This window comes from Manis pentadactyla, chromosome 11 (genome assembly GCF_030020395.1).
Source record: "Manis pentadactyla isolate mManPen7 chromosome 11, mManPen7.hap1, whole genome shotgun sequence".
NCBI lineage: Eukaryota > Metazoa > Chordata > Mammalia > Pholidota > Manidae > Manis > Manis pentadactyla.
The window spans coordinates 24,721,856-24,748,200 of NC_080029.1; the positions used below are offsets into that span (position 1 = coordinate 24,721,856).

The window sequence follows — 26,345 nt, forward strand, 5'->3', positions numbered from 1 at the left end:
GTACCAGGTCATACAGCTGTTCCAATGTTTGCACCAGTGAAGACCAAGTATTTCATAGTCCTTTTCTTTTTCCCTAGATTTGTTCCAGATAAGGAGTTTTCTGGTTCAGACCGTAGGCAAAGAGGCCGAGAAGGACCAGTTCAGTTTGAGGAAGATCCTTTTGGTTTGGACAAGTTTTTGGAAGAAGCCAAACAGCATGGTGGCTCTAAAAGACCCTCAGATAGCAGCCGCCCCAAGGAACATGAGCACGAAGGCAAGAAGAGGAGGAAGGAGTAGATCTCTCTCTTCAAAGTGAATGAACTACTCTCTGTAACCCTAATGATGCAAGTCATATGGGGGAACATTTTGTAAATGGTCAGGATAAAAACCAAAATCTGGGTGTTAGACCCCAGGCACTACTTTTTATTACAGGAGATGGGGCGATGGAAAATTCTTTGAACTATTTAGTTTTTTCTAAAGAGTGGGTTGTGTTTATGCTTCTCCCACCTTTTGGCATTTATAGAACATACCCGCCCCACAAATGAAATTAAGACCACTTCCTTTTGTGTGACATTAGCACTTTGGGGTTAATATTTTGTGTAGAAACAACTGCTTACGACTAAAGTTACCCCAGTCACAGTGAGTAGGATGTTCACATACTGGAACTGTCCTGCCAAATGATGTTTGCCCCTACTGTGTGGTTTTAATTTGGAGTGGGGAAAGTAAGCTCTTGCTTGGTGCAACTATTTGTTTTCAAATAAAAACGTTTAGACATAATATTCAGTTTTGTTTATTTAATAGGCAATATTCTTAAAAATCTTTCTCTTCATCACATGTTTGATCCTCTTGCAAAATTCTTGGTTTTTGAGCTTGAACATGGAGCTGGAAAAAAAAAACACTATAAGGAAAGGCAGTGTCTGTAAGAACAGTCAAACTGAAAATCGCCACTTTAAGACAGCCTTTTTATTAGGGAGTCAGCATCAGTAAGTCGAGAGAATGTTATTTGTTCCTTGTTAAGAGTCCCTGAACCTCAGTTAAAAATTGTAAATCAGTGTGACCCAAGGTCACATAGTAAGTGGAAAAGCCAGGATTTCAACCCCAGGTGTCCCGACTTGTAAGTAGACTGCTACTCCCACTGTTCCATGTTGCATATACCGTGCTAATCAGTAGAATCTTCCTGGACTTCCCTCCCCAGACCTCTTAGAACTGGACATTCTACCACCCCCACCATTCTTTAGCAAACATTAAAGCAACTTCAGTTACAAACTTCCTGAAGTCCTTGTCATTCCACGCTTCTGAAAGCTCATGATACATAGGAAAATATTACCTTTACTCCATCGATAATGTGATTTTCATGTTGTAGTACATGCTGAAGTTCTTCTTCTGAAGAAAACTGAACCCAACCCATACCTCTGTGAAAGCCAGTCTCTTTGTCCTAAAAACTCAAAATTTAAGAAAGATTAACCATGAACCTGAGGAAGTTTACATGAGCTCCAAATCAAACTACCAATGTTTTTATCTGTCAAAATGGGAGAGCAGACATTTTAATATGTCATCCTCCTAGATACCCAAAGCTTAATCCCTCTATAAATCTTAACATTCTGCTTTTCTGCTGCCATTGGAGAAGGAAAACAGGTAAAATGCCTTCTGTGTCATTCTAGATGCAAATCACACTGATACAGCAGTCAAGATACATTTTGATCACATAAAGAAGTGTTTATTTCTAACTTCCTCACTTCTAAAAAGTAGGATATTGTGTCAAACTTAATTGCATTTCTGAGACAAATCACCCTCATCACTACCACTACTATTATCACATGCGCCTGATGAAAAACAGGAAGAAAGAAAATTCTACCCTTATTTATCTAGTTCCAGACTGGTTAATTTAAACAATTTTGCCACTTCCCTTATGCAAAACACAGAGTGCTTATAATTCAACCTATGCATCAGCTCCTGCAGAGACTGGTGTGCTTGGACTCACCCTGACCCACATCCCCACTAGCCCTCCTACATAAAGGACAGGTAACAAAGACTGATTCAGTGTACACCATCCTCAGTCCTTTTAACAAGGTTATATGCTTCTTTCCCCCCCAAAAAAATTCTTATAAATTGCCCTGTACTTCCAAGGTAACTTTGTAATTATTAGCCTAGAACACAGGAAAGTTTCTGGTAATGTCCCAATGGTTTACTGCTCCTTACCTCAGATACATATGACCACTTCTAAAGCACTCTCCTCTATCTCCAAATGACAGATTTTTTTTAAATGCTCTTCAAAAAAATACAAATTTCATACTGACTAGTTTTTAAGCTTACAGGAAGAGTTTCAAGTCTGTATTACATATGCCTTATTCTTTTAATCAACTATATAAAATTACATTGTATCAGTGAATTAATTTCTATTAAAATCATTCTCACTGATGAACGTTTAGACTATTTCCAGCAATATTAAAAAATGCTGCATTGAACATTCTCGACAAAAAATTTCTATAAACTAAATCCCTAAAAATGCAATTGCTGGATGAAAGGAAATATAAATTCTTAATTTTGACAATTTTGCCAAACTTCTCTCCCAAAATGAATATACCAGTTAAACTTAACAATTTGCCAGTTTTCCTACACCTCTACTAGCAATAGATAATGAGTAATGTGTTAGGTCTTTGGAAGGCAACTAACAAACATTAAACCAACAATTAAGAATTTACTTTAGGTTGATATTTTTATCACAGCCTTTTTAGTGCCAGGAGGAAAAAGAGAAGTTTTAGTAAAGCACATGTAATCACATCACCTTCCCACCTCCCCCAAAAAACCAGTAATTCTAAAAAGCTCACAGAAAAACAGAGCCCAGGATAAAGTAGAACAAATTTATTTCCACACCCTTGTAAGAAAGCAAAGGAAATATAATAAATATAAAAACACTTCAAAAAAAAGTACTCAAAGATAGAGGTTAAAAAAAATTCTCCAATTAGTTTTGTAAAATTATCCTAAGACCTTATAGTAATAGATATTACATAGGCAGAATTCTAAGATGCCCCCATGACCTCCACATGTCCTGCCATGTTACCCAGTGTTAATTCTCTCCCCTTGAGAGTGGGGGCAAGACCTGTGACATGCTTCTAACCAAGAGAATATGGTAAAAGTGGAATGTTACTCCCCTGAGAAGTTTCATGGCAAGGGTGATGGGTGTCACTCCCATGACTACATTATAAGGCTACTTTAGCAGACTGGAAAAAGAGAGACTCACTTGCTGACTGAAAAAGCAAGCTACCATATTGGAAGAAAGCCTATAGAGAAGCTAGGTAACAAAGAACTGCAGGCGCTCCTAGGATCTGAGAGCAGCTTCAGCTGAAAGCTAGCAATAAAGCAGGTATCTCAGCCCTACAGTTGAAATAATAATTCTGCCAACAACCCGAGGGAGCATGGAGATCACTCTCCCAGTTGAGCCTCTGATGATACCACAGCCCCAAGGATTGCAGCTATGTGAGACCCTGAGAAAAGGACCCAAGCAAGGTTGTGCCCATACTCCTAATCTGAAGAAACTGAGATAATATATGTAGTTTTGAGTCATTAAGTTGGTAGTAATTTGTTATGCAACAATAAAAAACACAAATACCTACCATAAGGTTTTTTACTTTCTAATCAGTATTATCTGTAACTTCATCAATGAAGACTGAACAGGTTCACTCCATTAGAAATTCATACAACTTGATACACTTTTAACAAAAATCAAGAATTAGATGGTAACATTAACACTTCTTTTAAAAGATAATACTCACAAAAGGTACAGTGCACTTTCGTATTTGGCCAAATTGTGCAAAGTGCTCTCTCAGCTCATCTGTGTAGCAAAGGAGAAAACATATTAAAGGTAGTTAACAAATTTTGTATCCTCTGTCCTAGACTGTAGATAGAAACCAAAAGGGGTCCTAGAGTCCCTACACTTCCTATAAAACAGGAGCTACTTTGATTCCTTGAAGCCTTAAGATTTAGGAAGCAGTAATAGTACTAAATACATATTGGTTTATGATGGGGTTACATTCTGATAAACCCATAAGCTGAAAAATACTGTAAATCAAAAATGCACTGAATACACCTAACCTACTGAACATATCATAGCTTAGCCTAGCCTACCTTAACCATACTCACAACACATTGGCCTATAGTTAGGCAAAATCACCTACCACAAAACCTATTTTATAACAAAGTACTGAATTTCTCATGCAATTTATTGAAAACTATACTGAAAATGAAAAACATAGTAACTGTATGGATAGAAAATGGTTGTAAGCATTATAGGTGGTTTACCCTCATGATCATGTGCTTAACTGGGAGCTCTGGTTCATTGCTGCTGCCCAATATCAAGAGAGAATAGTACTGCATATTATTAACCCGGGAAAAGATCAAAATTCAAAATCTGAAGTAAGGCTTCTACTGAATTCCTGTCACTTTCACAGCACCATAAAGTCAAAAATCACTTGTTGAACCATTCTGTATAAAGGGATCATCTGTATAAAGCTGCAATAGAGCAGATTTGGGGAGGTGATGAGGTTTTTATCTGACATGGACAGATAAATTTTGGAACTGACTGTGGTCTTCATCCCCAGCAAATACTGTCTTTCACAAAGTACTGTGCTAGGTGCATGAATTATAATCCCTGTGAGAAGGTCACACAGAAGATAGGGGAACAATAACAAAGTATATTGCTAGCTACATTAGAGATTTCCAAATAAAATCTCAGCTTACTTGCCTTTCATAATTTAAAGTTTACACTAAGTTAAATAGTTGATACTCTAAAACTTGTTAAATTGACCCTACCTACCCTTCCTGCCTTATTTCCCACTGCTGGCCATAGTTACTCTCTAGTAAAAATTAAACTCTGTGTACACACCCATCCTGTAAATTCCCATCTTGCATATTGTTCTTTCCCCTTGATATGTCAATAATCCTATCTCCTCCTGCCTACACTGTAATTGCTCTTCAAGACCCAGGCCAAATGCATCCACTTAATATTATTTTATTAGGATCCTACTGCAATACAACACAATGTATTAGCCCTGTGAGGTCTCAAGGATGAATAATCTTAAAGATAAACTCTTATGTGATCTTTTTCTTCTAAACTATATGTGGGAAACTTAGGGTTCCTATGGCCAGGATCCTCACTGGACTTAAACCACCTGATGATGTAACTGGTCTGTTGCTGGGCTGCCGCTTCCACACCTGTAGGCAAAAAGCTATTATTGCACTATAGAGAGAGCTCGGCCCAGTGCTCTGGGCAGAGGCAGAGACGCTAGTGCTCGACCTACCGCCGGAGAACAAGCCAGGTAATAAACCTTTTCACCCCAAAGAACGTTTTGCTGTCAATTCCTTTGGTCACACTGAATCCATAGCGAACTTGTCCGGGGCTGAACACCCATTGGCAAGACACTACAGTTCCTGTGTTTTGCTAATTGACACCTGCTTATTTCCCCTAATTCATCTAAACCTCCCTGGTTCAACAGCTGCCTATTTTTGTTGGTTTAAAGTCTCCTCACCCCCGACCACTACACCATAAGCTCCCCAAGTGTTGAGTTCGCTGTGGCCACAGTGCCTGATACACAGGAGAGTAGTATCTGCTGAATGAATAAATGTCTAGTAATCCTTCAACAACTCACAGGGACTAAATTTCTGAAGAACTCTAGCCTAGGCTTCTCCTATGAGCTTGTTTCAATAATCATGAAAATAATTATCATTTATTGAGGTACTTATTCTGCAGCTAGCACAAGTCTAAGCAGTTTACACGTAAACTCATTTAATCCAAATCAACAATCCTATGAGGAAGCTAATATTGACTCCATTTTATAGGTGATGAAACTAGGGTACAGTGGTGAGCCTTCTCCTCAAATTACCTTGTAAAGTCAATTTACACAACTATTAAATGGTCCAGTTGGAATTCCAACTCAGGCAGTATGACTTCTGAGCGCACTCCTCAATCAATGATACACAATGATACTCTACTTAACCAGAGGGAGACCTCACAGGCTTCTCAAATTCAACACATTTAAACTTGATTCCTCACCTTTCCATCCACTTCTACATTCCAACCACGAAATTCTCCAACGCCAAAAACCTGTAAGTCATTCCTCCCTGTCCTCATTCCCTACTCTTCCCCCATTCAAATCATCACGAAAAGCTGTTGATTGTTTTGTTAACATAGGTAGATCAGACCACCCCCTCTACCACTACCCTAGTTCAGGTCCTCATCTTTAAATTACTGAAACTACCTTTTAGTTCGTCTCCTCCCCTACAATCTTGACACTTTGGATCCATCCTCAACACTGCAGTCAAAATCCCTTCTAAGTCGTAAATCTTGGTTTTCAAGTAAAAAAAACTCTCCACGGAACCACTCCAAAAAGCAAGAGACCGTACGCACGCGCCCCAAAGGCTTAAGGTATATCCCTAAACGGATAATTGCAAACAAACTGATTTCTGCTTACTGGATTGCTTGGGAGCAAACTCACTCAGCCTCCTGGAAATCCAGCCACCACGCTGACTTAAGTGCACCACAGAAAGTGGAGCTTTTGAGGATCGCTTGGACCTAAATATTCCGTCCCTGATACATCTCCATCACTCACTGGAGGCCACGGTCCAGGGAATTTTTCTGACAAAAGCAACAGGCTTGCCAATAGCGGTACGCAGCGCCACAGAGGTCCTCATTGCCGAAGCCGCCATCTTTGGACAGAAGGATGTTCACGACCTACAGTCGTGACTCCGGAAGAACCTGTAGGATCCGGGGACATGGGAATCTGCTTCCGGATCAGAGGAGGTCGGCGCGCGAGATGAAGAAAATGGCAGTGGTCGTGGGCTCCGTTGCGACCCTGGCGGCGGAGCCAGGGGAGGACGCCTTTCGGAAGCTTTTCCGCTTCTACCGGCAAAGCCGTCCCGGGACCGCAGACCTGGGAGGGGTCATTGACTTCTCGGAGGCCCACGCAGCCAGCGGCACGGCGCCGGATGCCCACAAGGTACGGAGAGAGGAAGGACGCTCGCGCGCCTCCGGTCGCCTCGCTTCGCGGAGTGGCCTCACCCCGTTTCGCTTTCAGACTTGATGAGCGATGTCTGCTCTCCACGAGCGCGGAGATGAACCCTCTATCTCCAGCCTAGGCCTCTAGACAAAGCGTCACGTTTTGGCGATGAAGAGCTTTGCTGCCCGTTTCTCCAAACGCGGCCGTTCCTGAGGCTCGGTCAAAAAAGTCTGGGAGTTGGTGTTTATTTTCTCTACTAACTGACCATTTGCTTTTCTGCTTTGATTTGTGTAAAAACCCGTAAACCGTGTTGTTAAAGGTTAGGGTAGCGCTCTGCAGCACGAAAAAAAAAACTACCCAAGTAATACCAAAACAGAGGGATCGATGTGGTTAAGTCGTTCGATGTGCGTTGGTTCCTTGCGTCTCTTAGGCTTTTAAAAAGAGGGTTTGAAAGATTTCTGAGATAATCCCTCCGTATTGAAAGTAAGGGCAAACGACTGCAAGGATCATCTGTTATTTCTGCCTTTCCCCTTGGAAATTAAGTAACATAAAGGGGACCCAGGGAGAATCCCAGTTGTAAGGTATATTTTCTTTATATTTTCCTTACAGTTGCTGAGGATATCTGTAATGTGTTGTCTACAGATAACTGAATGAGGCATTCTTTCCAAGCTTAGTAATAGCTCTCAATAAAATTGGGATGTTGTAATAACACCATCTTTGTTTAGAACTCAGTTTCTTTGAAACTTCATTTGTTGGCAGAAAGGCCCCTGGAGTTGTCAAAATAACAAAGACTGCACCCCAAAAATAATATACTTGACTCATGGAGAGCATCTCAGACTTTCACTCACCTCCTTTTACCCACATTTTACCATAATACTTTACATGCTTTAAGAGTGTAATCCACCTGAGAAAGGGACATTTTTCTAGTACACTGCTTTAAACAGTAAGCAGTAAATGCACTATCTAGAGTACATAAAAACTTGGGTATTTAGTTTCCCAGCTCAAAACATTGAAAGTAGCTAATTAGAAAAGCAAATTGCCATTACAAGACATTTGATGAGTGTGGTAGAGAAAGTGATGGTTAGCAATCTGGCAAGGGAGGAAGCAGAAAAACTTTTTTGAAAGCTCAGAGGTTTGGTTTAACTTAGCATATGAGAGAATAGGACTATAAACTTCATTTCTATGGGTGTTGCTGAAATACAGTGGAGTATTAAAAATAGCCTAATTAAGAAATCATTACAAAATGTTTAAAATGAAAACATTTATCGGCCCCTGTGTACCTGGAAGAGTTAGCTAGTCACGACTCAGAGAGTCCCAGATAGCCATTTATTATAGAAGCCAGTCCTACACCAGCCACTTGTTGGTATTTTGTCTAGAAATCACTATGCTTGCTGAATATGATAAGAGATCAGATCTCTTGGGAAGAGAACATTTTATGTGTTATAAGGCAAGCCAGACCCTAAGTTCATTGTTCAGAGTAAAGTTTTCAATGTTCTTACTTTAATGACTGCATGTTGGGTCTCTTAACCAATTTAGTGAGCCATCCATAAGATGCTCTTACATTCAAAGAAAATCTCATGAGCCCCTGAGAAATAATTTCTAAGTAATTAACAAAAGGCCAAAAGCTCTGAGTTTCAGACTGAAGTTTCATTTAAAAAAGAACAAATACCCTTTAGCAAACAGGGTTCTCAATGTTTTATTGAAACATTTCTTTTCTGGATAGAGCACTCTTTTTCCACTCTCTCACCCTCCCCAGCCTCATGTTCCTTATAGGTCTGTTTAAACATCAACTGGATTCAAGTGCCTCAGAAGCACTGTTAGCCCTTACCAAAGTAAACAGCATTGTAACTCAATATTCCAGTACACCAAACACCATTTATGATTCAGAGTCCTTTAAGAAGTCACAAACGAGTGATATCCTAGGAAAAGATAGTCTTCAGGCCAAAATCAGCCCACTTCTCATTACTACTTACCTTAATTTTACATAGGTCTCTAGTATTTGCTAGTAACCTGATGAGGAAACTGAGGATCTAAGAAGTGACTTAAGGCTTACATCAATTAAGTGGCAGAACTAAGTTTAGGACCCCAGACTTCTGACTGTAACTTTGTCCCATACCAGAAATGTCTTTAGAGGTTTGAGGTTCTCAAGAGTTGACCTAAAAAATAGTTCTAGCCCTCTGACTGTTTTCTTGCTGTTAGGTGGTCAGATCTCAGCTAAGTGTGTCTGCAGTCAGTGACCGTGATGCCTATAGAGCAGGACTTCAGCCAGTCAGCAAGTGGCGAGCCTATGGACTTGAAGGCTATCCTGGTGAGTGCAGCTGACCTTAGAAGGCAAAATTACTCATCATTTATCTAATTTCAGAGAAGGAGCTATAAGCAAGTTAATAGACTAAGAAAAAAACAAAACACAGAACTGTTTCACTCCCAAAACCCCCCTAAATTCTGCCTTTTCTAAGATTTCCATTTATTCAGCATAACCAAAAAATAGAACAGGATTCATTAGTACCTGCCTTATATTGCGGAAAGTGACAGACTAGGCCATTGACAAAACTTGTTACTATCATCAAGGCTGAACATTTGAAAAAATTATAGTTAAAGAGATCAAAGTCCTAATAGACTAAGAATCTAGAATTTGAATTTTAGTAATGTTGGATAGCTCATATTACAGACAAAGATAATGATAAGTCAGTAATGTTACTAACCTTTCTTCTAGGATCAAGGACCACTGTAGATTAAATATTAGGAATAATTAGAAAATATGGGAATGCCTTATTTGGCCAAATCTTATGTCTTGTCATCCTGTTTCTTTCTCGAGGACATAAAGTTGACATTGTAGTTGTGATTTCAAATATCGATTAAAAGCAAGAGAAATCCCCAGAAAGAAATAGTACTTTCATTGTGCCAAGGGCCTGGTCTCTGTTATAGCTCTTAGTACCTTATGACCACTGAAGTATTTGTTAACATGAGAAGGTGTAACAGCTACAAAAGGCTTCATGCACTTTAGTTCTGTGTGTATTAAACAATACTGAAGTCACAAAGGAAATAGTCCAATGATGGCTTTTATATATGAAAGCACTGTTCCCATGAATGTGGGTAAGTGAGGAGCATGCATCACTGGCAATCTTTCACACACTTTTTGTTCTTGAAGGCTACCCTTTACTTTTCAGGCCTAACTCCTGTTTCTAAGGCCATGTTTCTCTGTTGCTGTGCCTTCTGCCCTTAACAGATTGTTCAGACTGCCAAGTTTTCAACCCCTCTTTGGTTTTGTACTGTCCAAAACGGCATACTTTTTGAGGTTTTGTAGGATTTCACACTTAATCCATGTCCTTTGAGTTTGTACCTCATTATGTCTTTAGAGCCTTTATTCTATCTTCCTGAGATTGTGAGCTGCATTTAATATCAGTGTAATGTTCAAAACATGGGAGATGACAGTTTCCTTTTATTCTGAGTATATCAAGATTGTGTTTACTTCTGGAACTGGCTTATTCATAAGGAACCTGAGCACACCACAACCTGTCCTTACAAGATTGAGCAGGAAGGATGACTAAGTCTGAGGAAGAAGATATTTGAGGGGGAACATGATGGCATTAAACATTTAAAAGGCTGTCATACACAACAAGAAGTGGGAAGTAGTGCATCCTAGTGGGTTAAGGCATAGGTCCTAATGCCAGGCTTCCTGGGTTCAGATCCTGGCTCTGCCATCTCCCGCTATATGACTTCGGAAAGTTTCTTAAACTCTCTTGGCCTTGGGTTCCCCATGTAAAATGTGTGTACAAATAGCATCCACTTCATAAGGTTACGATGAGGATTAAATGTGAGTGTACATATAAAGTACTTAGGTCAGTGCCTGGCACAAAGTAAATACTTACAAATGTTAGCTATAAAGCTAGAGGTTTTTATTGTGGAAAAAAAGAACTGATTTGGAGTTGCTCTGTGTGTTAGAACCTAAGACCAAAATGTGAAAATAAAGAGGCAAGTTTTAACTCAACAAAAGGAAGACAACAGTTGTCCTGAATGGACTGCCTAAAAAAAGTCTTACAATTTCCTGTCACTCTTCAGGCTTGGACTAATCAGAGGTATTCTTCCTATGATATTTTTGGAGGTATTAAAATATTCTTTACTTTGTGAAATAATGGTGCTAGCAGAATGATAAATTATTCGAGGTTTTTCCCCATAAATTTTTTTCTTTCTTACGCAGAAGTGGCCTCCACATTTATAAGCAAATGTTCTTGTATTTTAGAGGAAGAGGAGTTCCTTCAGTTCAAAGCCAATGCCTTCACCTTTTTGATCCTACCTTCTTTCACCTGTTCTAGCTTTCAGGATTTTGCTGTGTTCCTTTCTCTTTCAACCAGTTCCTCGCTGTGGTCTCTTTGCTCATAAACTAGAAGTGTACTTAGGTTTTTCCAAACCCTAAAAACCATGAAATAGCTCCTTGCTTCTTCATCCTTCTATGACTACTACTCAGCTTTTATTTCCTTTCATAGATAGCCAAGCTTCTGAAAGACGTTATCTCTGTAACTGTCTCTACCATCCTATCTCTAGGTCCTTTATTAATGACAGTTTTTCTCCTCTCCATCTTTGGTTCTTAAGAAAGTACATGGTGTGTGTTTGTTAAATGTTTGATGAATAAATCCTTACCATGCTTAGAAGTCCTGTTAAATATTGTAATTCTTCTTTTACAAAGGAGAAGAATACGGTTAGATTAGTTTCAAGGTCAGAAAGCTCTTTCAGCACACACACTGTAGGTATTTTCATTGTGCCACACTGAACAGATACATATACCATCTTCCCTATTTTATGAGTCAGGCTTTAGGAAGCAGATATTACACCAATTTTTTTTTTAATTCACACAAAGTTTAATCAGTCAAGTTAATGAAAACATCGAAGTTTTCCAGTTAGTGTATGGCAGCAGAAATTTGATTTTTGTTGCAAATAATACAACAGAAGTCAAATAATACACCAAAATGTTTGGTGTTTCCATTATTGGCAAACTATGCTACAGAAAGAGCAGTTGCACTGAATCACAATTCATCAGGGTCACTTTCCATAAACTCCTTGCAAACTTCTATGGCATCCTCTAGTAATGTTTCATCAATAGTTTCCCCATAGCTTATTGGAAATGGTTTCCATCCATCTAATTCATAAAGATACCCATCTACATGAACTGATGCAGTAAAGTGAAGTTCTACTTTTTCATCAATACTTGGTGCCTCAGTCTGACCTTCATGGGCACTGCTCTCATGAGTAATTCAAATAACATCATAGTTCTCCAGTATCCAGCTTGTTCAGGGTTCACTGACCCAGACTCCTCCACAGAAACCTCCTTTTCAAGGTTGATCCAGATTCAAAGTACATCATCTTTATTGTTGGCAATAGCATGGGTCATTCCACTTGTTCCACAGGCACTGGTGATGTTTGGCTTCATGAAATATACTGATGATGTGACACCTTGTCCCTGAGATTTTATTTTTTCCTCTTCTGTTTTAAATACATTATACTTTTCTGTTATTGGGAACAGAAGTAACATTGCACATACTGGTTTTGAGTACTAAGGAGGTCAGGATCCATTCCATATACATCAACAAACTGCCAGTTAGGATGTGAACCTAACTGTTTGAGAATCTGGTTGGTGACCTCAGAATTGGCCTCCAGCAGCAGCTAGCACTGGTCACTGATCCTCCAGGGCTGCCCTGCCCGGCTCCTCCTGCACCAGCTGTCACAGCCACCGCTGCCACTTCCGCCCCTCACAGCACCAGTTATTCTGAGACAATTCTATATAAAGTATCGTTAGCCAGATATCAGAAAAGAGAAAAAGCAAAAAGAGAACACTGAGTCCCGAAGGTAGTACCTGCAGGAAGCAGTTACCACCTCTATAAATGACAAGACCTGGTGAAAATTTCAGGAGTGACCTTTGATGGTTTCTTTTCTAAAGTTTGCTCAGTAATGTTTGCTTTATAGTAGATCTCAGAAAATGCTGTGATAGGTGTTGAGAAAAATGCTGTGGGGGCCAGAAGAAGATATAATTCTTCCAGGCAGGAAGGAGTTATCAAACAAGGAAAAAAGATTCTTTTAATTATGTCCATTATCCTTTTTTCCCCTCTGTCCATTTTGTGCTGGGTCTTCAAAACTTATTCGAAGTTTGCCTTTTTCTTGTTGGAAAAACAATAAAACTGTTTTGGGTAGTTACAGAATATTTGTTTCTCTAACGAATAACCCAGAAAGCCAAATATTTGCATAATGGTAAATGTCTTAGGTTCATGATCAAAACTTAGCTTTTTATTAATTTGAAGGAGCTCCTGGAAAACTGGAGGATAGGAACAAGAGCATTTGCTTGTAAGTGTGGAAATCACTCGAGGCATGAGTAAAGAGGATGGGGAGTAATTAACAAAGTGGTGACTATAAAGATGTCAGCAAAAATAAATTATCTTAATAACTTATGCAGCATTCCCTCCCCTTCTTGTTTCCCTGCCCTTTTATATAGGATTTATTTTTATACCAAACCCCTTTCTCCCCGGTTACCAGTGGCACTGGGTGAAGCAGTGCCTTAAGTTATATTCCCAGAAACCTAATGTGTGTAACCTGGACAAACACATGACTGAAGAAGAAACTCAAGATCTCTGGGAACAGAGCAAAGAGTTTCTGAGGTAAGTCATATCAGTCACAATAAAGGGTTACTATTCAGCTGTGGTCATCACAGATCTTGAAAGGAACTACTGTATAGTAATGCAGTGAAAGTGACTGACCTGTTTGTTTTTCCTTCATTTCCACACAAGTACAGCAAGCACAATTATATTCTTTCCCCCAGGAACATATGGACAAATGCTTTGACAGTTATGTGAAATTGCAATCCATTTTAAAGATTTGCTTATCATAGCTTAGATAGTGACTTCATCCTCATTAATCATTAGCTGACCCATTTTCATTCACCTTCAGCCCTTTTTTCTTTTTAAAGTAAGTTCCTTTGAAGACTTGTGGTATACCAGAAAAAAGTGACACTGAAAGCTCTTTATTCTTACAGATGAAGTCATTGCTACTAGCCATTTTTGGTATTAGTTGTTCTTTATGAGAACTAATGTTTATACTTTAATGTTGTTTCAACATTCATTCATTCCACAAAAATTTATTGGAGGTCAGTTGTGTACCAGGCGATGGTAAGCATTGGAGATACAAAGATAAATAGGATGTCGTCCCTGCACTCAGAAATGCAGTCTATAGCAGGAACTAGGTATCAAAGGAATAATTATAATAGAGCCTCAGAAAGTGTTACGATAGGTGTTTAGAAAAGTGCTGTGAGAGCCAAAAAAAGAATTTTTCAGGACAGGAAGCAGGTGTGAAAAGGGAAAAAAGATTTCTTAATTAGGTCCATTATCCTCTTTTTTCTCTGTCCATTTGTGCTGGGTCTTCAGAAATGATTAGGAGTTTGCCTTTTTCTTGTTGGAAAAGCAAGAAGACTGCTTTGATTAGAGAAAGCAGCCTGAGAAAGAGTTAATATTTAATAAGTTGTTACATGAGATAGAAGCACAGGGTGTGTGCATTCATGTGTTTGTTCAGCAAATGGCTGTTGAGTCCCACTGCATATCAGACACTGTGCTTGAGTGTTAAGAGATTCAAAGACAGATAAGACACTCCTGCCTTCAAGGAATTTTGTAGGCTAGTCAAAAACAGAGATACATAATTAAATACAATTTGACAGGGATAAAGTTTATAAGGCATTACAGGAATGGTCCCTTAGGTGACTAAATTGGAGGTAGGTTATGCAAAATGCTTCCTAGAAGTCATGGGTGGAATTGGTAAGAGATGAAGCAGGACAGGTAGGTCAGGGTCAGAGTGTAAAGAGTTAGTGATGTAGAGCACTGGTTCTAGACTCAGATTGCCTAGCTTCAAATCCCAGCTCTGCCACTTACTAGCTCTGTGAATTGAGCAAGTTCTTAACCTCTCCGTGCCTCATGGTAGTCCTTTCCTCATTTAATAGTGTGAGCTTGAACAAGATAAAATGTGAGAAATCCTTAAAACAGCCTGTGAAGACCATTATACCAGCTTTGTCTGTTAAATTTGGACCTTAGTGACTCTGGTGATGCAGTTTTCAGAAACTGTCATGCTAATTCTACTAGGGAAAATAGAAGTTTCTTAAGTTGAAAGGGGAAAGGAAAACTAAAATCCATTGGTTTTCCTTTAAAGCCTCCTTGGTTTGTAGGTTGCTGTAGGCAGGAGCAGTGAGGAAAGCCTCATTAAGCTTTCAGTAGTGTCTTTAGAATTGAGAGCAAAGTAAAGGAAGATCATAGTTGAGTGAAAAATTAGTCAAAGAGAGCTTTCAAGTTTGTTATTAAACCAGCCTGTGTTTTTAAGTAATTGATTTTTTCCTCACAGTTGTCATCTAAGATAGCTCAGATGAATCTCTTTACTAAATCATCCTGTACACAATGGTGAGGTATACTTTTTTGTCTCATAAATAAGCAAAAATTAAAAATGTGATGGTCATAACTTCTGTTGTCAAGAGTTTGAAGAAAATGATATGCCCAGACATTGCTGGTGGCATTGAAAATAGATGACTGCCCTATTTCCCCTTCTGTGTCACTATGTGATAGATGTTTCACTTTCCTCATCAGGGAAACAAAAGGATTAGACTGGATAAGCCATTACAAGATGCTGGAATCATGGTCAGTTAGAGTCATCCTGACAGTACATGCCAGATCTCGCCATTTTCCCAGACATCATAAGATGATGTCCAGGGAGGTCTTAAATGCAGAACTTTCAGGTCCTCTTCCCGTGGAATCAGGACATGTCACCCTCCCAGGAAGCTCTCCCAAGCCTTAGTGTTCAGAGTCTTTATTGAGGTTTCACTACTTGGGCATGATTGATTGAATCATTATCTGTATGACTGAACTCAATCTCTAGCCTCCCACCTATCCCCTAAGGTCTGACTAATAACACTTGACGCAGAACTTCAACCCTCTGATCACATGCTTGGTCCTTGTAGCTTGACAAGACCACATCCTGAGTCATCACCTTAGCATAAACTCAGGTGTGGTCCTAGGGCCCACTGTGAGTAACAGATACTTCTTTATCTCCTAAAAGTGCCAAGGATTCAAAAGCTCCCTCCCAAGAATCAGGAACAAAGGCCAGTCAAATTCTTTGTTATACAATCCCATTTCTTTTAGAATAAAATCAAGTCTTAACCATAGAGTGCAAGACCTGCATAATCTGGCCCCCAGCCACCTCTCTAACCTCATCTACCAGTGCTTTCTATTTATCCTTTTCCAGCCATCCTGACCTCCGTGCTATTCCTTAAACACATGAGACATGCTCAGATTCTATGTACAAGCTGTTCCTTCTAGTGAAAACCTCCTTCCTTAGACAACCAACAGCTTGCTTCCTTTAGGTCTTTGTCCTAATAATCATCTTATGAGACATGATTCCTTATCATTCAGTTAAAATTAGTCCCCAGTTTCCCCTCTTTATCCCCTTGGCCTCCATTTTTATTCTAAAGTACCTGGTAGTTCCCAAATAAATATTTGTGAATTAATTAGTCAATAGTTAACTTTTTGTAACTTGAACTTTGCGAATATATTATCTACTCAAAGGTAACTTTTTAAAGAACAGGACAAGGGGAAATACAAGTTTAAATAAAGCAACTTATGTATTTATTCCATAAATAGTTTATGAAATGCATTGTATTCATTTTTGCATATATGAAAGCTTTTTTCCATTGATAACTTCAATGTGGAAGCAGAATTAATCCCTTCTCCTTTCTACTCCTTTTAGGTTTTATGATGCTATCTATGATAGCATTTATGACAGTGGATCCACTCATCTGGCCCTTCTCCCTCCCATTGCCCACTGTGCCCCTGCCCCCACCTCCAGGCCTTGCAATTTTTGCAGTCTTGATGCCACCCATAGTTCTTTGTATATATTAAAACATGCTCAGGAAATACTACTTTAGTTAAATTAATAAAAGCATAGTGCTAAATTTGAGAAAGATCAATTAAAGACTGTAGCACTTTCTATCTTATTTTGATTAATAAAATAATGTACATTTGTATTTTAGGAAATATTTGGTGGTAGAACAGATAGTAAGATTAAAATTCCATCTCTTCCTTTGAGGAAGGGACTATTAAAGTAGGAATGCCGGTACCTAGTGTAAGAAACTTACACCACCAAAGCCACATACTTGAATAGGGCAAGTGGCAAGGTGCTGTGAGAACACAACTGGGACTAGGATTTTGAAGACATTTTTTTTATCATAAATAACCTCAGACTTTCTCTGTCCTGAGTATTTTTGCTTTCACAGTGATTCACTAATATCCCTTGAGGCAAGAAAGAAAAGAAAAGAAAATACCACTGTTTAGTTATGACACCCAAACTACCCAGCATAGGAGTTCATTTACACCCGATAAGGGTTCAGCTGAAAACAGTGCTGTGGAACGTGATCGCTGAGAGAAATGCTAGCACTGAAATAAAGCGCTTATCTGTGACGACAAGTGAGTGCACTGCTGTGTGGGCACATTCCCCAGGGGAGAAGGTAGCCAGCTCGCCTGTGGTTGTCCTATGAGTGCGTGGAGGAGCGGCAGGGGCACAGAGCCTAGTGTGTTTCTGTTTGCAGTGAGGAGCAGTATTTAGGGTCCTTCCTACCTGCTTGAAAACATTCTTTTGGATAATTAGATAAGGATTTAAAGTTAAGTTAGGTGCCACATATTCCCTGCATTCCTTACAGTGGATATGGCAGCTCTGTTGGCACTGAGCCTTCTTGGCCTCTTTTTTGGACAAAATCAGGTTTAAAAAGAGGGCAGCCTGCCCCTTCATCAGTCCATCAGGATTTTCTACCTGGAAATGATCTGGGAATGTGTTAAGCTTGGTTTTGGCTTTACACTATTCACAATGCCCAAGAGTGAATTTTTTGCATTCTTTACTACCCAAGAGGCCCTTGGGGACCAGATAATATTTTGGCAAGAGACATAAGTAGAATGGATCACCTCTGTAGGGTAGTTATTTTTCTGTCTCAAGACTACTAGCATGCTTTCCAGAGGGGAACATCAAGGAATTCATTTATTTGTACCTTTAGCTGAAGAAACATTGATAGAAATCATGTTGTGTTGATAACTACATTACATTTTTTTAAGTTTGTTTTGTTTTGTATTTTTACTTACACACAGAAAATTTAAATAATGAATGCTGTTTATACATACTGACTGTTCACATCAGCTAGTTGTAGTCACTGGCTAAGCCTGTGTATGTGTTTCCCCTAAATTGGTAATAGTTGTCTGTCTCTTGTACCATGAATCCACAGGACCATATCCAAGTTCATTGGTACACCAGGAGGACTCACAGGATTCAGCATATAGATGTACTCATGAATAAGATTTATTATAGTGAAGGAATACAAAACAAAACTGGTGAAGGAAAAAAGTACATTGAACAAAGTCCAGAGAAAACCAGGATCAAGCTTCCAGACTGCTCTCCAAGATGTGCTAAATTCCCCCAGCAGTGAGTTTTGATAACATGCAAAGTGTCGTCTACCAGAGAAGCTCAGTGCCCAGGTTTTTCCTGGGGGCTGTCACATAAGTAGTCTCGCCCGACATGTCCCAAAATTCTAAACTCCCACAAGAAAAACAGGTGTTAACGTAACATGTCCCAAAATTCTAAACTCCCACAAGAAAAACAGGTGTTAACGTAAACCCATATTGTTGTACAGGCACTAAGCGCAGTAAACTACAATTCCAGGAATGGTGTGAACCATCCCAAAATCCAAGTCCCAGTCACCTGCCAAGGGCCAGCCTTGTAAGCAAGCTTTTCAAGGAATAACGGACCTGCTAGGCCTCTTTGCTGCACAGCTATCCTAAATAAATGAGTGTTGATTCCATTGTAGCTACTGCTCTTGATGTATGTATGTGTCACGATGTCCTTAGAATGTAAACTGCATGAGGACAGATAGCGTCTGTTCTGTAAAGTCTTTGTCAAACATCAAGATGAGTACCACTTACAGTGTGAGTCTCTAATAGCAAATCCTTTGCTTCTGCTTCTGCTGTACGCCAGCGTTGCTTACTGCATCACTCCCTGTTTAAATGCTGGTCATTCTTCAGTGCCATGCTCAGCTCCCAACTCTGCCATGAAGCCCTAAGTGATTAGACAACTGACTTTGAGCTTTCCTCTTCTTAATTCTGGTGGCTGTCAGTCTTGGGCTCTTCAGTTTAGTACTAGATTTTATGCTGCCTTGAATTTTCCCCTCATTTTTCTAATACTAACCTGTCATCTCCTGTCAGAATATAAACTCTTTAAAGCAGTCAACTCTTCTTTTTCAAACCAAGTATGGTGTTTAGTTCTTGGACAAAAAAACAATTTTATTATTTATGTAAGTTATACAGAATACACTAAATAGAGTAATTAAGACTAGCATTCTTGTATTTAGATATTTAGAGGTAAATCAGACAAGCTTCCTCTTTAGAAAAGAGTAGTTAACCTGTAGATTTTGATCAGATAAGATTTAATTGCAGAAGAGGCACCTCTCTGTTTTACAGAAACCTGTGTTTTGAACAAGGGGATGTCAGAAACCAAATCAATTACAGTGGTCCTTAATCATTAGCTAAGCCTCAATTATCTAAGCTTTGTTATACAGGGTTAAAGAAGTCATGTTAGACCAGTAATTTTTTATTATATACTACATTTTGCTGACAACCTGCAATTCTGGGAAGCTACCATCATTATAGACATAGTGATAGTTGTGATTGATCATACCCCACTTTTAGCAAACCAAATTAAATATGTTCTGTTAGCCAAATTTTCAATTACCCATAGTGCCCATGGCCCCATTTCCCATGGATAGGTAAAGACATTTATGTTGTCATTTTTGTTTTATCAGTGATGCTAGAGATTTGCCATTTAATATTGATCACAATCAGCAGAAGATTTAGAACCAAAGACTAGAAATTAGAAATGCTACCATGTAGCAGAACAAAAAGGTATCCTACAGTATGGGAGAACATATTTGTAAATGACATATCTGACAAGGGGTTAACATCCAAAATATATAAAGAACTCACATGCCTCAACACCCAAAAAGCAAATAACCCTATTAAAAAATGGGTGGAGGATATGAACAGACACTTCTCCGAAGAAGAAATTCAGATGGCTCACAGGCATATGAAAAGATGCTCCAAATCGCTAATTATCAGGGAAATGCAAATTAAACAACAGTAAGATAACACCTCACACCAGTTAGGATAGCCAACATAGAAAAGACTAAGAACAACAAATGCTGGCAAGGATGCGGAGAAAGGGGAACCCTCCTACACTGCTGATAGGAATGTAAACTAGTTCAACCATTGTGGAAACCAACATGGAGGTTCCTCAAAAAAACTAAAAATAGAAATACCATTTGACCCAGGAACTTCACTCCTAGGAATTTACCCAAAGAAAACAACTTCTCAGATTCGAAAAGACATGCTCCCCTATGTTTATTGCAGCACAACTTAACATTAGCCAAGATATGGAAGCAACCTGAGTGTCCATCAGTAGATGAATGGATACCAAGATGTGGTACAGATACACAATGGAATACTATTCAGCCATAAGAAAGAAACAAATCCTACCATTTGCAACAACATGGATGGAGCTAGAGGGTATTATGCTCAGTGAAATAAGTCAGGCAGAGAAAGACAAGTACTAAATGATTTCCCTCATTGAAGGAACTGAAGGAACAAAATAGCAGCAAACTCGCAGACTCCAAGGGGCGGGTAGGGGAGTTGGAGGTGGAGGGAGAGAGAAGGGGATTGTGGGGTATCATGATTGGTGCACATGGTGTGTGTGGGATCATGGGAAGACTAGCTCAGAGAAGACAAACAGGGACTCTGTGGCATCTTATGCACTGATGGACAGTGACTGCAGATGGGTATAGGGGGACTTAACAATGAGGGTGAATGTAATAACCACATTGTTTTTCTTGTGAAACCTTCATAAGAGTGTATATCAGTGATACCTTAATTTAAAAAATGCTAACATGTTTTTTAGTATATTCTTGGTCAACTCATTTATCTGTTCTCATTAACCGCTGTCAAGATCTTGGCTAACAACTTACACCATGGAACCATATTTAGACTTCATGGTCTGTACAAAGGGCCACTGCTGCCATTTAAGATAAATAAGTCCTCTTTTGTCTCCAATCATTACAGGTGTAAGGAAGTGAATAAACGGAGACCCCGAAGTTTACTAGAGAAACTGCGCTGGGTGACCCTAGGCTACCATTATAACTGGGACAGTAAGGTATTCAAATTTTCCTGCTAGCTTCATTGTTTCCCTAGTTTATGTTTCTTGGGCCCATTGTGTGATTTATTCCTGTCTAAGCTTAAAGTAACAGATTATCCATTTGTGGGAAGATCTCTTTCATTAACCTCCCAAAGTCCTCTTGATAAATTATCTCAAAAGGAATGAATATTTATCAAGAGAAAATTTCTTCATATGCCCTCAGGTTGTATTATTTCAACAGAGATCAGTGCTTTCTCTAAACAGGTTTCAGGGATACAAATTTTTCTTTACTGTATTTAAGAGCAGCTCTCAATTACAGTCCTTTTTTCTGTTATTGTTTAATGTTGCCAAGAATTTATTTTCTACAAAGTATCTGCTTGGAGTAAAAGATGCTCCATATACTTCTGGTGTTCTCCATCAACTCACAAAAGAACTTTCAAGATCTAGATACTTTTGCTGCTATATAAGATCTGAGCAGGAGATATGGGAAGGAAGGGCCTGCACGTAACAGAGTTCCATGTTTTCTTGAGGTACAGTTTCTTCTTTCCTGACCTCTGTGTTTCAGAAAATGCCTCCTTTATCACTGACAGAGAAGTCTCTTGTCTCACTGAGATGTTCACACCAAGTGGAAGGACTAATTTTAAGAGTAAACTGAATAAAATAGTGTTATAGACCGTCCTCCTACTAACCAGTTACTTTTTTAAAGTTCCATGGTTCCATGAACCCAGCTTATTAACAGATATATTAATTGTTATATATTAACTGGTCAAAATAATGGTAAATGTTTCTCAAAAATATTCATAATATAATGATATCATGAATATAATTCTTATTTTCAGTGATACAGATTTAATGGAAAACCAGATATATATATCTGGGGAAATGCCATGTAATTTTCTTTGGGTTAGACAGCCTAGGTTTGAAGCCTGCTTTCAGTAAGGATAGGGCCTACCTCATAAGGTAGCTGTGAGAATTAAATGATGAATGCCTACATAGTGATGACAGCAGTGTCTAGGTCTTCTAAGTGCTTATGTGCATTAACACAGTAAATGTTAGCTTATTTTTTATATTACCATTTTTATTGCTGATACTATTAGGATTATTGTTATTACTATATTATAAGGTCCTCGAAGTAATCCTCATTTACTAAAGAGAATTGGAGTGAAAATTATCAAAAACTCTGAATGAGTAATCAGAGACAAGGATAGTGCACACAGTTCGGATAGGGCTAAAAGCCCGAAAGTAATTATTTCATTACAGCAGTAGCGACCTAATGCTACGATAGCAGCTCTTCTGAAAAACTAAAACTTAAAATAGTTGAGAAATCCTTGAAGTTCTCTCACTACACCCTTAGCTTTGAGAAATTAAATTAAAACTCTTGTATTTGCAGTTCAGGAACAGGAGTAGAAAAAAAATAAAGACTAAAACTGAAAAGGCTTGGCCAGACATCAAAGACTTTAGAAAAGTCTTCCTTAACCTCAAGTTAAAGCTCACTTCTAGCCAAAGTAGATACATTCTCTCCAGAGCTATGGATCTGTTGCTCCAGCTAGAATACATTTTTAGGAAACCAGCAGAGATAAGAGACACAAATGAATTTCCAGTCAGATTTGAGGTCGGTGGAGCAAAGGGAGACATCAGAGGGGCATCAAGAGTGTCGGGCTGCTACCGCTTACATGACCACAGAGCCCTCACACTCACCAGCGCCGGCGATGGCTGCCTTGTCACTCTCAGGGATTGTATAGCTTTTGTAGAGAGATTCTGGCCTTTTGAGGTTTGGGTTTTGGGGGGCATTGTAGAGGGGAGTTTGAAGATTTTGGAGGTTTTTTTAGAACAAATATTTGTGATCCCTAGGTGCTAAAAATAGAGACACTTCTGGGAGGTAAGTGTTGAAAATCACTTGTATTTTAAAGTCCTGCCTTGACGCACAGTGTCAGTCAGTTTGACGTTTTGAGTATGTCATACCATCAGGTACACCAGTGAAATCAACACTAAGCATGTTGCAGGGTTGAAAGCCCCAAAACCAAACTGGCTAAAATATTTGAGTGGTCTTTTTTTTTTAATACTTTATATTTTAAGATAGTATTATTAAATCTACAGAAAAGTTGAAAATACAGAGACTTCCTATATACCCTACAACCAATTCTCTTTACTGTTAACATCTTACATTAATGAATATGGTACCTTTGTCTCAATTAGTAAACCATAGCAATATGTTATTGTATAATGAGGTTCATACTTGATTCACATTTCCTTATTTTTAATTATGTCCTTTTTCTGTGCCATGATCCCATCCACTATGCCAGTTACATTTAGTTGTCATGTTCCCTTAGGAATCTCTTGGCAGTAGCAGTTTTGAGTTGCCTTTTCAGCTTAAGAGAACTATCCTGTTGGGGATTAAAGTATACTAGAGAGAGGTGTGGTAATTGCTTCATGTGTAGACTCCATGCAGGGTGAATCGGTCTAATTTATATAAATCATAGCACAGTGCCTACCATATAATCAGTGCCCAGTATCTTGAATAGCTCATCATTAGATTACTAAGTGCCTTAAAAATGGATGGATAAATCATGCTATGTTAATACTACATGTAAGTTAGATGATTTTAAAGTGGTGATTGATTTTATGCCACAGCTTTCTGTTTTCCTGAGGTCACTGTTTATTTTTCTTATTTTCCCTACTTTTATCAAAGAAATACTCAGCAGATCATTATACACCTTTCCCTTCTGACCTGGCTTTCCTCTCAGAGCAAGTAGCTGCAGCCTGTGGATTTCAGAGTTTCCAGGCCGAAGCAGGTATCCTGAATTACTACCGATTGGACTCCACACTGGGAATCCATGTAGACAAATCTGAACTAGATTACTCCAAACCCCTGTTGTCATTCAGGTAAGTTAGTTCTAGGGATTTGGAATTTTTGTCACTTTTTTCTAACACATTTTTAAGCTAATAAATAAATACATTAAGATTTACAAAATAGTTGAACTCTAATCTTTTACTTCCGGGCATCTTAACAACGTATCATAAGTAAAATTAGCCTAGTCCTCTAAGAATAATGACCAAATTACAGTAAATACTTCTGTTTAAGACTCATGGAGTCTGCCTTTTGTAATGACAGGTATTGTCAGTGTCTGTAGAACAGACAAGTGGAAAGCCGTAAGGCAGAGTGAGCAATCTTTTTTGAACTAGAGAAGAGCAAAGCTAAAAGCTGGAATAGTTTGCTCTCCTTGTCTCCCTGAACATAAGTTTAAATTTGTGCAAACTACTACACGTGTATCTCACAAAGAAAGCACCTGAAGAGAATCTTTTGTTAATTGCCCTATCTTTAAAATGATCAGGAATGACACATAACATAAAGGACTCAAATAATTTCATTGGAAGACTTAAATCGTAAAGATGCATCAATAATGTGTATATGGGTAATGTTAAAACTAAGTTTTTAATTTGAGTATTAAATTACTTCATATTTTCCAGCAGTCCTGTGGGCTGTCATAAATTTAAGTAGCAGATCGTGGATTGGTCACTCATAGACACAAGCCAAAAAAGAAGGATCTTAGCTCAGTTGAAAAAGGAGGATTTGGTAGCAATATGTATTGAGCTAAAGTTAGAAAATAATGCCATTAACAGTAACTTCCCTACCATGGTTGCTAACAGAAACTGTTGTTCATTGTTTTACTTGTGTTTTTGTAGTTTCGGCCAGTCGGCCATCTTTCTCCTGGGTGGCCTCAAAAGAGATGAAGCTCCAACAGCCATGTTCATGCACAGTGGTGACATAATGGTAATGTCAGGTTTCAGCCGTCTGCTGAACCATGCAGTTCCAAAGGTTCTTCCAAGCCCCAAGGGGGAAAGCCTGCCTTGCTGCCTGGAGACACCTCTACCAGCTGACCTTCCCAGAGACTCAGTGGCAGAGCCCTGTTCAGTGGAGGACTGGCAGGTGTGCACCAGCTACTTGAAAACTGCTCGTGTTAACATGACCGTCCGACAGGTACTGGCCACAGACCAGGAATTCCCTCTGGAACCTGTGGAGGAGAATATAAGAGACGCCAGTACAGAAGGTTTCTGCCATCTGGATGATGAGAAGAGCCAAGTAAAACGAGCTAGGTTAACCGCTGACAGCTGAGACTTGGAGAACCAGTTCTTTTACTCAAGCAGGTCTTACAGTAAATTACCGTTATGTTTTGTATTGCCGTAGACTTTAGCACCAAGACAAGCCAAAAACAGGCAGGGAAAATCATCATTGATCACACTGTTGCCTTGGAACCCATCCTGAGGAGTAAACTGATTGACCAGTTTGTTCAGGGAAGTGTTTGATATGGTCCAGTCCTAGGTAGGTGTTGGCACCGATGGGAGAAGTCCAAGGAAGTATGACTTTCCACAACTGCCTTCTCAGCCTCAGCCATTACCTCTGAGGGAGGTAGAAGTGAGTTGCCATATCTATGGAGTCTTTAAATACCTCATATTTTATTAATGGGAAACATTATACAATACTCTCCCACCACCCCATCTAGTGATCTGTGGTAAAATTGTGGTTCCATGAACCAACCGTGAGTCTATCACCTTCGTTAATCTTCTAGTCAACATCAGATTCTGTGATCTTCTCTTCCATCTTTTCTCGCCTTGATAGAGGACTTCTGCACACAATTAGACAGTGGGACTGGAAGTGCCATCCCGTAGAAGAGAAGTTACAGCTTTCTCAGCTAAAAGGTAAATCTGTAAACCCGAGGAAAGGGGAACAGTGGATTCGCCAGATGTCTCTCGGTCTCTTATGTCTTCCTCTTGGCTTTTTAGTGCAATATTAATTGTAAGTCCCAAGGGTGTTATATAACTGTTTTCTCCATGAATAAACTTAATCTATTTTAAATTAAAGATCTGTATCTGTTTTCAAAGGTTAGTGTATCATGGATTAGTTCTTTTCCTGTTATTCCTTGCAGTATTTACTGTTTGTGCTACTGGGGCCCCTGGCTGTTTCTGCCCTGCACCATCCTGCTCTGCCCCAAGTATTCTTTGTGCTGCCTCACCGATGAGAATATTCCTTGCTATTCCTGTCACGGCTGTCTTTTTTGATTGGAGACAGCTTGGAAAGTGGATGAAGCACCAAATTTTAATCTTTGCACCCCCACCAACTCAACTCGATCTACCCTGAGT

At 39.1% G+C, this 26,345-nt stretch overlaps 3 protein-coding genes and 1 pseudogene across 3 annotated transcripts in view; 2 read left to right on the forward strand and 2 right to left on the reverse strand.

Moving 5' to 3' along the window:
* Positions 1-756, forward strand: part of SNW1 (SNW domain containing 1) — a 30,738-nt gene extending 29,982 nt beyond the window's left edge. The window contains exon 14 of the mRNA XM_036913035.2: positions 78-756. Within this exon, the coding sequence (XP_036768930.1) occupies positions 78-276 (199 nt within the window). The 3' untranslated portion in view covers positions 277-756. The remainder of the gene's footprint in view (positions 1-77) is intronic.
* Positions 754-6,722, reverse strand: SLIRP (SRA stem-loop interacting RNA binding protein). The gene is made up of 4 exons (XM_036913037.2): positions 6,585-6,722; positions 3,753-3,811; positions 1,307-1,414; positions 754-861 (listed from the first exon to the last, which is right to left on the reverse strand). Exons 1-4 carry the CDS (start codon positions 6,679-6,681, stop codon positions 790-792), a joined length of 336 nt encoding a protein of 111 aa, XP_036768932.2. The 5' UTR covers positions 6,682-6,722; the 3' UTR covers positions 754-789.
* ALKBH1 (alkB homolog 1, histone H2A dioxygenase) lies at positions 6,696-26,066 on the forward strand. The gene is made up of 6 exons (XM_036913036.2): positions 6,696-6,971; positions 9,171-9,279; positions 13,453-13,615; positions 21,134-21,224; positions 23,896-24,089; positions 24,891-26,066. Exons 1-6 carry the CDS (start codon positions 6,696-6,698, stop codon positions 25,318-25,320), a joined length of 1,263 nt encoding a protein of 420 aa, XP_036768931.2. The 3' UTR covers positions 25,321-26,066.
* LOC118926355 (ubiquitin carboxyl-terminal hydrolase isozyme L3-like) lies at positions 11,485-12,554 on the reverse strand (annotated as a pseudogene).
* Positions 26,067-26,345: the final 279 nt, after the last annotated feature.